General features: G+C 45.6%; 1 protein-coding gene across 1 annotated transcript; it reads left to right on the top strand.

Moving 5' to 3' along the window:
- The first annotated feature begins 6,795 nt into the window (after positions 1-6,795).
- Positions 6,796-7,752, top strand: LOC138399540 (olfactory receptor 10H1-like). Its single transcript, XM_069493947.1, has one exon. The coding sequence runs from the start codon at positions 6,796-6,798 to the stop codon at positions 7,750-7,752; it is 957 nt and encodes a 318-aa protein (XP_069350048.1).
- Positions 7,753-12,952: the final 5,200 nt, after the last annotated feature.

The raw sequence follows: 12,952 nt of genomic DNA, 5'->3' as shown, positions 1-12,952 counted from the left end.
GTGGTTTTGTCCCCCAGGGAACATTTGGCCATATCTGGAGACATTTTTGTCATAACTCGGTAGAGGGACTGCTATAAGCACCTAGTCTGTAAAGACCAGGGATTTGGCTGTTAGACATCCTACTATGCACAACCTGGCCCCCACCACAAAGAATGATGAGGCCCCCAAATGTCAACACTGCCCAAGCTGAGAAACCTTGGTTTATATAAACTAACATAGAATTTACTCCAAGATGTTGAGTGAAAAACCAAGTTACAGAAAGATACCCACAGGTGAATCAGATCTGTGTTAAACACACAGAAAATAATTGGACAGTTTGTCAAAAAGTTAATGCAGAATTACCATCTGATCCAACCATTTCATGCCTAGGCATATATTCAAGCAAATCTTTGTACGAACTGCTCAATGTTCGTAGCAGCACCATTCACAATAGCCAAAAAATAAAAAGGTCCCAAATGTCTGTCAATAGATGAATGGATAAAGTGTGGTGTCTCCACATGATGGACATTATTCAGCCACAGAAAGGAACGAAGTCCTAACCCAGGCTACACCACGGATGAACCTTGAAAACATTGTGTTGAGTGAACGCAGCCAGACTTTCACATAACATAGGATTCCATTTATGCGAAACGTCCAGAACAGGTGAAATCCACAGAGCCAGAAAGCAAATTGGTGGTTGCCAGGGGGTAGGGGGAGGGAAAAATGAGGAGTGACTGCTCATGGGGACGGGGTCTCCTTTTGGGGTGATGAAAATGTTTTGGAATTAGGGATGGTGGTTGCACAACCTTGTAAATGCATTGAATCCCACTGAATTGGACACTTCAAAGTGCTTAATTATCTTATATGAATTTCACCTCCAAAACAAGGCAGAAAACAACAATAACGCACAGCAGAACTTAGGTATTTAAAGGTTTGCATTTGTCCACATGCCACATGCATAAGGATCTGGAAGGTGCCCATCAAACTCACCATCACGGCATGCCTGGCTGTAGCCTTATTTGTACTCATTTCAGTTACTTACGAAGAAGGAACAAATATATGTGTGTTCTTTGATTTAAAAAAGAAATCTTTAAAAAGACAATGACTTGGGCACATGACTGAGGTGGGGAAGGATGAAGGTGGAGGGGTATGTTAGGGCAGCCTCCCCAGGGCCGTGGCAGGGCTGCCCCTCTGCCCATTTTCAACAGCCAGGGCCCCAGATCCCAGCGTTGCGGAGCATTAGCCTCTGCTCATGCCCTTGAGAAGCTCAGGTGATTGACTCGCCCCCGGCAGGCATGGAGGGAAGGGAGAGTGAGGACATTCCCTGAGGTCGCCTCCTTTCTGGCAGGGTCCCCAGGGGGCCCAGCATCCCTGCGACAGAGGCAAAGGCAGTAGGACCACAGCAAGAGAGAAGGCAGTGGGCAGGGAGCTGATAAAAGTAGACAGGCTCAGTCAAGCCCTCGGCCCAGCCCACACCTGTGCAGCCCACACCTGTGCAGCCCACACCTGTGCCTGCACCTGCAGGGAACCTCCCAACAAGAGCCTCCCCATTGGGGTGAGGCAGAAGCAGGTGCAGGGCCTGGAGCCCCAGGTGAGTCACCTCCCTTCCTATCCACCTGGCCAGGAGAGACCTGGGGAACCAGCAACTGCCAGTGACTCAGAGAAACCATCTGTTTATGCAAGTCTTTGGGTAAATCGAGTCTTTAGGGCAGGGGGGCGACAGGCAGGCCCCACTTCCTACCTCCAGGACAGTGTGATGACTACTTTGCAGGCTTGTTTGTTTATTTATTTGTTTGTTTATTTTGGGAGCTACCTCTGTCTTACGAGGTAGGTTCCTTGGACAGGTGAGGAGAAAAAGAACAGGTGTAGAGAGAGGAGAGCTATTGCTCAGAGTTACTCAGTATGTCGATGTGATTTTAGCTTCTTTTCTCAGTCTTTCCAGGCCAGAAGCCAATGGAAAAAGGATTGGGAAGAGGCAGAAAAAAGAGAGAGGCAAGGAGGATTCAGGATAGAGAGGCTCCGGCCACCTCCCCAGGGCAGAGAACCAGAGAGCCCTCGAGTCTCTGGGTGGGGAGACTGTGACCTCACTGTGGGTTTCCCTGGGTGCCAGACAGCTCTCTCTCCCGCTCTCTCTCTCTCTCCTGCTCTCTCTCTCCCACTCTCTCTCTCTCTCCCGCTCTCTCTCTCTCTCCTGCTCTCTCTCTCCCACTCTCTCTCTCTCTCCCGCTCTCTCATTCTCTCTGTTTGGTTTACCTACAGAGGAGCCCGCTAGGTGTTCTGCTGATAGATCAAATGCTCGGATCGCTATTCTGGTCCCATGCACAGTATGAGTTTTGTTTTACTTCTAAAATGAAATTGATAGTCTTTATTTTTAAGAGCTATTTTAGGTTTACAGAAAATCGATCAGATACTACAGAGAATCTGTTAAAGTGGAGATGCTGGTGCACGTGGGTTCTGAGAAAGGTTTCTCCAGACAAAGGTTAGGATAGAAAAGAGGTTTGTGTACTTATGCCTGGCGGGAAGGGAATAGGACCAGCACGGAGATGGAAAGGGAAGAATGTGCTGGCTCCGAAAACCAGCTACTGGGGCTTTCTAAAGGGATTGCAAAAATGGCAGGTACCGTCCAGAAGTTGCTGCATCCGCTCCTTCCTTTCCTCTCGGCAGCAGGTAGGTAACAAAAACTGCGCGGATATCAAAGTCCACGAGTTGGTTTCCTGCCTTTCCCTGGAGACGGGATTATCACAGGAGATGTGACTCTATCCTCCAGATATGGTTCAGCCTTGGAGCTCCCACCCTGCTGTTCGCTCAGGAACTCTTTGGGCTGTAAAAAGCAGATTCTCAAAAAAAAAAATTTTTTTTTTTGTAAGAGAGAGAATCTCTCTCTTTTCCATTCATTCGGCTCCTTTCAGAAGTTGTGCAAAACAGAACTCCTGCCTGGTGCCCGTGTGCCCGTGAGTGAGAGAACTCATAGGATTGATCTTTAACCGTTACTGGGGAAATTGTGGGATTAGGTATTTTCCTGTTATTTTTGCAAGGCCGCCCCTTTCATTCCCCTCCCTGGGTCTTTCTGTCCTAATCTTCAGAATCATGGCAGCTTGGGCAAGTGATGTGTCCTCTGTGGGACTCAGTTTCCCCATCTGTAAAATGGGGATCATAGCAGATGACTTCTAATGTGGGGGTAAGTGTTCAGTAGGAATGTCAGGAGGGATGCTGAGCACAGTGCCTGGTCCATAGGACACATCAAACACAGGCTAACAATGCCCATCACTGTCGTTGTTGCTGAGTGCACAGTGCTGGTGCTATCAACAAAACAGTCTCTGCCTCCAAGAACTCATGATCCGGGCACAGCTCCAACATGACACATTATGATCAACATCATGACAAAGGCACAAGCAAGGAGTTTTAGAGTCATTTAGGAAGCATTATTTTGGAAGCACCCAGGGATGAGTTACTGAATCTGCTTTGGGAAGAAGATGTCTAGGAGGGCTGCATGGAGGAGGTGACATTTAAGCTGAATCTTAAACAGGGGTCTTGCCAGGTGGAGAAGGGGAGGAATGGGTAGGGTGCAAAGGGAGCATGCCAAGGAGTTGCAACTGCATTCTCTGGATCAAAGGTTCTCAACTGTGGGGGTGACTTTGTTGCCCACAGGGGCATTGACATTGTCTGGGGACATTTTTTGTTTGTCACGACTGAGCAGTGGCTAACTGGCATTTAGCTGATAGAGACCAGGGAAGCTATAGAACAACTTACAAGGCACAGCACAGCCCTCCACAGAAATGATGATCTGGCCCCAAATGTCAATAGTCCTGAGGTTGAGAAACCCTGCCCTAGACACTGGGGAGCCATGGGAGGCTTGTGAGCCAGCCCACATGACATAAAGCTCACTCGTTCGACCTCTCCTCGGAGGCTCTTATTTCCAAGCCATTCACCTCTCTGAGAGCTCAAGGTGGCAGGACAGGGTGTGGCTGTTTAGGACCACCACCCTGGGGCGCTACAGGCAGGTGCTGACCCAGAAGTGGGGAAAAGATGCAAGTGATTCCAGGGAGAAAGGCCAAGAAACGGTAGAAACTGGTGATGTTCGGGGAATGTGGTCTCCTCTCACCAAAGGACGTGGTTCCCTCTTTGCTTCTCATTAGAAACCTGTCAGGGCTGGCCCAAGGACCTGAGCCCACTTACAAGGGTATTTATTACCTTTTTTAATTGAAGTTTTTAAATTTTTTAATTTTGTTTATTTTTTAAGAGTATTATGGGAGTACAAATGCTTTGGTTACATAAATTGCCTTTGCACCGCCTGACCCATCCCTCAGACAGCATAGGTGTGGGTTTACCCATCCCCTCCTCCCACTCCCACCTGCCCAGCACCTGATGAATGTTACTTCTTATATGTGCACATCGTGTTGATTGATTAGTACCAATTTAATGGCGAGTACATGTGGTACTTAGTTTTCCATTCTTGTGATACTTCATTTAGTAGAATGGGCGCCAGCTCTATCCAGGATAATACAAGCAGTGTTAGACCACCATCGTTTTTTGTGGCTGAGTAGTACTCCATGGTATGCACATACCACATTTTATTAATCCACTCATGTATGGATGGGCACTTGGGTTGTTTCCACATCTTTGCAATTGTGAATCGTGCTGCTATAAACATTCAAGTGCAGATGTCTTTTTTATAGAATGTCTTTTTTTCCTTTGGATAGATACCTAGTAGTGGGATTGGTGGATCAAACGGTAGGTCTACCTTTAGTTCTTTGAGGTATGTCCATATCACTTTCCATGGAAGTTGCACTAGTTTGCAGTCCCACCAGCAGTGTATGAGTTTGCCTACCTCTCTGCATCCATATCAACATTTGTTGTTTTGGGACTTTTTGATAAGAGCCATTCTCACTGGATTTAGGTGATATCTTATTGTGGTTTTGATTTACCTTTCCCTGATGAGTAGAGATGTTGAGCATTTTTTCATATATTTCTTGGCCATTAGTCTACCTTCTTTTGAAAAGTTTCTGTTCATGTCCTTTGCCCACTTTTTAATGGGGTTGATTTTTTTCTTGCCGATTTTCCTAAGTTCTGTATAGATTCTAGTTATAAACCCTTTTTTATTGTGATAAAATACACATAACATGAAATTTACCATTTAACCATTTTGAAGTGTACAATTCAATGGCATTCAGTACATTTACGATGTTGTGCAAACACCACTTCTATCTAGCTCCAGAAATTTTTCATCACCCCAAAAGGAAACCCTGTATCCATTAGCAGTTGCTCCCCACCCCCTCACCCCCGACCCCAGCCCATGGCAACCACTGATACGCTTTAACTCTTACAAGCCTGTTCATCGCAGCACTGTTCACAAAGGCCACACGGTGCGCACAACCCAAACTTCCACACGCTGAGGAAGTACATCCATATAATGGAATGGTGTTTGGTCAGAGAAAGGAATGAAGTTCTGACACATGCCACAACGTAGACGAGCCTTGAAATACTATGCTCGGTGAAAGAAATAACACACAAACGTTCACATCTTGTAGGATTCCATTTATGTGAAATGTCCAGAACAGGCAAATCCACAGAAACAGAAAGCAGATTAGTGGTTTTACTCTTTTAAACTTTACATCGCTTGCCTAATTTGTTTTATTTTAAAAGATAATCATAGTTAAGTGATTCATAAAGACACCTTGAAATCTCTTGAAATTAAAGTTATCTACTGAGCACACACTGTACATTTGCTTGCTCATTGTATCGATTTAATCATCCTAAGTAGCACCTGTTCTGTGTTAGCTCATCACCTTCCAACAACAACTCTTCGAGGTAGGGAGAGGGAAACGGAAGTGCAGAGAGTTGCAGAAACTTGCTCAGTTGCACAGCAGGCAGAGCCGGAATTCAGACTTAGATCTGCTGGCTTCCCCTCCCTCCATCTGTCTGACAGCTGCGTTGCATTTCCTCACAATGTACATGCCTCATGGGAGCCAGAAAACAATAAGGACTTCATCTGTGGCTCCTTTTTTTTTTTTTTTAAAGAGCCAAAACATAATCTCTGATCCTACATGGAAAACCCCCGAGGAAGAATCTGATGGGTTCAAGTAAGTTAGAGATACGCTGTGGTCTAAGGAGTTGTAGTCAGGTGTAGGGACATCTAGCGGTACTGGAAGCTGTCAGAAAAACAATTTATCAGAAGGAGTCGGGCAGGGGGAGCAGAGGAGCAATGGTTGGAAGCTCCAGTGAAGGATCATTTTCATCTGGGGAGGCAGCATAGAGCAGGGGTCCCCAACCTATGGTGAGTTGTATAATTATTCATTATATATTACAATGTAATGATAATAGAAATAAAGTGCACAATAAATGGAATGTGCTTGAATCATCCCAAAATCATGCCCACCTCCCACCCCCAGCTCGTGGAAAAATTGTCTTCCATGAAAACTGTCCATGGTGCCAAAAAGTTTGGGGACCGCTGGCATAGGCGGATAAAGAAGGGTATAGTCTCCAGGGTCAGCCCAGCTGTGGGTTCAGGTGTCAGATCTGTCATTTCAACAGCTTTACCCTGAACAAGTTGCTCATCCTCTTTACACCCCAAGGTTCTCAGTGACTATGGCCAAGATACTTTAAATGGCGGGTGCAAAAATGGTCCCTTCCTCACTAGGTTAAGGAGAGGATTAAGTTGTAGGAAGCACAGAGCGGGAACCGAACCAATGCCAGCTGTTACCATTTACTGGGAGTGGCCCCTTGGGCACATCCAGGTAGGGCAGCATGTGATGACCTTTCTTTCTTCATCCAGTAGCTGACATCTCCCTGTCACACCTCACCTTATGCACAGCCTCCATGCAGGGAGCCAATTGCTCAGCGGTAACTGAATTCATCCTCATCGGCTTCTCCATCTTCCCTCACCTGCAGCTGATGTTCTTCCTGCTGTTCCTGCTGATGTACCTGTTCACGCTGCTGGGCAACCTGCTCATCATGGCCACTGTCTGGAGCGAGCGCAGCCTCCACACACCCATGTACCTCTTCCTGTGCGCCCTGTCCGTCTCAGAGGTCCTCTACACCGTGGCCATCATCCCACGCATGCTGGCCGACCTGCTGTCCGCCCACCGCTCCATCACCCTCCTGGCCTGTGCTGGCCAGATGTTCTCCTCCTTCACATTTGGCTTCACCCACTCCTTCCTGCTCACCGTCATGGGCTACGACCGCTACGTGGCCATCTGCCACCCCCTGCGCTACAATGTGCTCATGAGCCCCCGTGGCTGTGCCTGCCTGGTGGGCTGGTCCTGGGATGGTGGCTCAGTCATGGGGATGGTGGTGACCACGGCCATTTTCCAACTCACCTTCTGTGGACCCAATGAGATCCACCACTTTGCTTGCCATGTCCCACCACTGTTGAAGTTGGCCTGTGGAGATGATGTACCGTGGGTGGCCAAGGGCGTGGGCTTGGTGTGCATCACTGCCCTGCTGGGCTGCTTCCTCCTCATCCTCCTCTCCTACGCCTTCATCGTGGCCACCATCTTGAGGATCCCATCTGCTGAAGGTCGGCACAAGGCCTTCTCCACCTGTGCATCCCACCTCACTGTGGTGGTTGTGCACTATGGCTTTGCCTCTGTCATCTACCTCAAACCCAAGGGTCCCCACTCTCTGGAAGGAGACACCCTGATGGGAACCACCTACACGGTCCTCACACCCTTCCTCAGCCCCATCATCTTCAGCCTCAGGAACAAGGAGCTGAAGGTCGCCCTGAAGAAGACCTTCCTCAGCAAACTCTACCCACAGAAAAATGTAATGATCTGAGAGAAATTCCTTGGAAACAATGACATTGGATTACCAAATGCTACTGTTAAAAAGGACACTCCATAAACCTATATTCATCTGGTGCATTAAGGTTTACAGGACCCTTGTAGACAGGATACGAATGTATACACAAGGGCTACTCAACACCAGGGAGGTATTTGGGGTGGAAGGATGTGGGAGATAATAACTCAGAGAAAATCAGATTGGTTTGAGTCCTACCTGCTGTAGGATACTTTGTCAGTTAGCAACACACCTGAAATCTGTTCTCTTCCTGCCAAAACCCAGGGTCATCCTAAAGACACAACTTGGCAGTGCAGAGAAAAATGGAAGTCTTCATGCGCCAGGCTCTGTTAGGCAGCACTGGGTAGCTACAACTCGGATTTATTAAGGCTACCCCAGATTACAGCAGAGGAGGGCAAAGCACCCTAAATTTCAGCATCGCACAGATCCGTGTAATAGAAGTTAGGAACAGCAATAAACAGACTCCCAGAAAAAGCTGAGGAAATCTTGGCCTTTCAAGTGTGAACCTTGAATAGTTGCGGAGAGACAGAGCTGTCTTCACAGTTGGTTCAAGGAAAAAAGTTCTGCTGTGAGATATGGGCTGCTGTGTTAGCACGTGGGAGAGTGGGGAATTCACTGTTAAACCAGAACAATGAATGCAGAGCCAAGGGTGAAAGTATATCTCGTGGTCCTATGGGCACCACGCTCACCCATTTGTCGATAAGAAGGGATTTAAGGTTGACCCCGCTACATAGTATTGACAATTTGTTGAAAATAGGTGTTTTCAGGTTTAAGTTGAATAGTAAACTATACATCATTTGTCTGAAAGTGTGAATTCAATCTTTCTCTATCACCTGAGCAGCAAAAAGAATCCCAGATTCACATGAAGTAGGAGGATGTAGGAAACAATTTAAGTCAAACCCAGGAAACACAGAGAAGCTCCTTTGCAGAAAACATGTTGCATTTCATGCTTCTTGTTACTTCTCTCGCTCACTGTGTCATTACAGCCTCACGTGGTGGGATGAGAACAAAGGCTCTTTCATTTCCCCTCCATTTGACAGAGGGGAAACTGAGGCTCAAAAGGTGCATGGCTCATCAGAGATCACAAAACTTGGAAAAGCCAGGCTTCCAATGTAGGTTATTTTTATTTCAAGTGCTCTTCATTCAACACTTCATGCATTGTCTTCCTACAGTGGGTTTTGTGGCTCCTAATTCCAGGGGGACTTGTTCTTCTCCAAACCAAACATCCCAATATCCATAGTCTTTTACAGCAACTGCAACCCACCATGCTCTGATGCATGCATCCTTGGAATGCTGATGGAATGTTTCTATAAACTCAGGAGTCCTTTGTGATTTTAAAATAAGTTTAAGTCTTAGACATCATCATTCTCACGACTGCTCTATTTTGTTGTGTCATAATCCCTATCACCTTCTAATTTGCCATATGTAGTTTGCTTATTTTATCATGTTTATTATCATGTATCCCTCCTCTAGAGTATAAGCACAAAGAAGACATGGATTTTGTATGTTTTTATTCAATGCAACATATTCCCAGCACCTAAAATAGTGCCTGGCACATAGGAAAGACTCAATAAGCACTTATTGAATAAAGTGGATCTCCTACACTAAAAAAAAAAGTTTTAGTCTTGGAGGGATTTCTGAGTAAGCTCCACACATTGAGCTAAGAAGATGCTTTGTCAAAGATTAGATGAAAATATGCAGATGGTTTCATTTCTGGGTTCTCAGTCCTGTTCCAAAGGTCTATATCTCTGTTCTTGTGCCAGTACTCTGCTGTTTTAGTTACTATAGCCTTGTAGTAAAGCCTGAAGTCTGGTAGACTAATACCTCCCAGTTTGTTCTTTTTGCTTAAGATTGCTTTGGCTACAAGGGATCTTCTCTGGCTCCATACAAAGTGTAGAATTATTTTTTTCTAGATATGTAAAGAATGATGATGGTACTTTGATAGGGATTGCATTAATTATGTAGATCACTTTGGGTAGTATGGACATTTTAACAATGTTGATTCTGCCAATCCATGAGCAAGGTAGATTTTTCCATCTGTTTACATCTTCTACAATTTCTTTTCTTAGTGTTTCATAGTTCTCCCTGTATATGTCTCTCACCTCTTTTGTTAAATATATTTCTAGATATTTAATTTTCTTTGAGGCTATTGTAAAATGTGCTGTGTTTTTTATTTGATTTTCGGCTTGACTGTTATTGGCATATATGAATGCCTCTGATTTGTGTGTATTGATTTTGTATCCTGAGACTTTACTGAATTCATTGATCAATTCCAGGAGTCTCTTGGTTGAATCCTTGGGGTTTTCTAGATATAACATCATACCATCAGCAAAGAGTGAGAGTTTGGTCTCTTCTGTCCCCATTTGGACACCCTTAATTCCCCTCTCTTGTCTAATTGCTCTGGCAAGGACTTCCAGCACTATGTTGAATAAAAATGGAGATAGTGGGCAACCTTATCTGGTTCCAGTTCTAAGTGGGAATGGTTTCAATTTTTCCCCATTCTTTCTCAATATCATACCAAGTACCAGCATGATACTTGGAAGATATCATCAATTCTTAACAGATATTTCTGGGGTGGACTAATTTAATCCCCACATCATCGAACAAACCAGAATGTTGGCTTTATGGATTCACTGTGGGAAAGAAACCTAGTGGCCCTCTAGAGCAGGGGGTGAAGGTGTGTGGGGAGCCATGTTTGAGTCAGACGGACCTGGGTTCAAGTCCTGCCTCCTACTTCCCACTGATAGATCGACATCTTATAGACATATTCCACATTCGCGTAAACAAAAGGATGTTGAGAGAAGTGACATTTGTGATTGGAAATTATTAGACATATCTACTAATAAAGGGCCGTTAAACAAATGTTGGCTTGTTCATACCGTGGAATGTAAGGCAGCCTTGAAACCCATTAGAACCTTGTACTTCATCTCGTCCCTCCCCCCTTGGGACTCCCATCCAGCGTCATGGAATTATGTGCCGTCTGCACACAGATGTTTCCCAAATCCTGATCTTTGTGTCTTTCCAACTGCCTACTCAACATCCCCACAGGGCTAGGAGGCAGGCATCTCAAAAGTTAATGTGTCCAGATCTCTAACTCATGCATATCCTCATCATTAAAATTCTGTCTCTCTCTCTCATATTTCTTCCTCTCAAAGTCTTTCCTATCTCAGAAAACAGCATCTCAAACTCAGTTATACCTTGGAGACATTTTCTCTCCTCCTTCCCACCCCTGCCATGTTCAATTCATTAGCAAATCAGTGGGGACTCTCCCTGTAAAATGTATTCAGAACCTGTCCCATTCTCACCCCCCCCCATGGCTACCTCCCCAGTCTAGACCACTATCCTCTCTCACCTGGATGGTTTCCATATCTTTCAAGCTTACCTGCCTGCCTCCACTCTTCCACCTGTACACTACATTCTCAATAAGGTGGGAGATTGAGCCTTTCAGATATACATTGTATAATATCCCCTCTACTCAGAGCCCTCCCACGGCTTCCTGTCTCCCTCAGAGGGAAATTCAAAGTTCTTACAGTGCACATAGAGCCCTACACACCTGGACTCTGCTGCTTCTCTGACCACACCTTCCCCATCTCTTTCACTGAATCACTCAGCTCCAGCCCGCTCACTGTCCCTCAAACACACCAGACATGTTCCTGCCTCAGGACCTTTGCATGCGCTATACCCTCTACCAGGAACGCTCCTGCCCCAGACATCCACAAACCTCCTCTGTCACTGCCTGAAGCTTTCTGCTGGAATATCAATGACTCCTTCCCTAACTACACTGCACAAAACAACAACATTCCTGGGCATACCTTGTAGGGCATACCCTCTTGATTTGCTTTACTTGTCTATATGTGCTTATGAACACCTGGCATCTCTCCTGCTTGTTGGATGTGACTGTCTCTCACCACTATAATGTTGCTTTGAGGAGGTCAGGGACTTGGTCTATTTTGTCCACTGATATATGCCTAGATGGCAAATGGTAAGCTCTCTACTTGTTGGATAAATTAATTTAGAAGAATGAGGACAAAGAAAGGTAATTAAAAGATACATTTTTTGTGCATCCAATTGGAAAAAAATTTCAAGATGTTAAAGCACTGTTGGAGCGAATGAGAGGAAACTGGCTTTTTTCATACATTGCAGTGTGTCCTTAGGCAGGTCACATCCCTTCTCTAAACTTGTAAGAATATAAAAGCACCTGCCTTCCAAGGCAGCTGCCAGACTAAAGTGAGACAATGTTTATGAATGGCTTAGTACACTATCCAGCACTTGATACTCTTGAGTAACCGTAGTTGGGATGGTATCAGAGTTTCAAGCTTGGCTTGATGTGCTGGAGATCAGAGGGAGAGGTGTGAGTTGGAGAAATGCTCAGTTGAAGCCACCAACCTCTGATGCATACGTCTTGGTAGTCAGTGAGGTGGCAGGTGTGGAAGCACAGCAGAAGGCTGTGACCCAGCAGGGGACGCCACTGGGAGAAGTGCTGCTCCGATTCAGTTCTTGACTTGCTTCTCCCGGAATCTTCTCCAAGAACAGCCTCTTCCCTGTGGCTCCCAGAATCCGTGAATGGTCCTAGACTCATCACCATGGCAACAGCTGACAGCAAGTAAGACAGGCAACCCCTTGCTCTCCCAAGAGATAAAGACAGAGAGAAATCCTGACCTGCCGGGAGGGCTGTGCACTGATTAAGTGATGAAGCAAATTGGCCTTGGATAAATCACATCCCATCTCTTAAGCTCAGTTTCCCATCATTCAAGTGGGTTTAATAATAATAATGATATGTCCACCTCTTAGGATGGTTCTGAGAATTAAATAGGATCATCTATATAAGGCAGTTGACAGTGACTGGCACACAAAAAGCACCTGGTAACTGCCAGATTTTTAAAGATGAATTTAATAATTATTTGTGGCCTTCTGTATATCAAAACTTATGTTAGTTTTCAGAGTGCAGAGAGGGGTCCATTGCTGTTCCCTGCCTTTGAGGTATTCCCATCATGTTTGGTGGAATGACACACAGAGAAATGTCAGGGATGTAACCAAGATATGGACTGGCCAGGCGCGGTGGCTTACACCTATAATCCTAGCACTTTGGGAGGCCAAGGCAGGAGGATCGCTTGAGCTTAGTAGTTCAAGACCAGCCTGAGCAAGAGCGAGACCACATCTCTACTAAAAAGAGAAAAAA

This window comes from Eulemur rufifrons, chromosome 2 (assembly GCF_041146395.1).
Source record: "Eulemur rufifrons isolate Redbay chromosome 2, OSU_ERuf_1, whole genome shotgun sequence".
Lineage (NCBI taxonomy): Eukaryota > Metazoa > Chordata > Mammalia > Primates > Lemuridae > Eulemur > Eulemur rufifrons.
The sequence above is the reverse complement of the archived record's forward strand: the minus strand, read 5'-3'. Positions and strand labels throughout refer to the sequence as shown.

Bases quoted from the DNA above. Each gene is read 5' to 3' on its own strand.
- LOC138399540 (XM_069493947.1), top strand. From the start codon at position 6,796: ATGCAGGGAGCCAATTGCTCAGCGGTAACTGAATTCATCCTCATCGGC.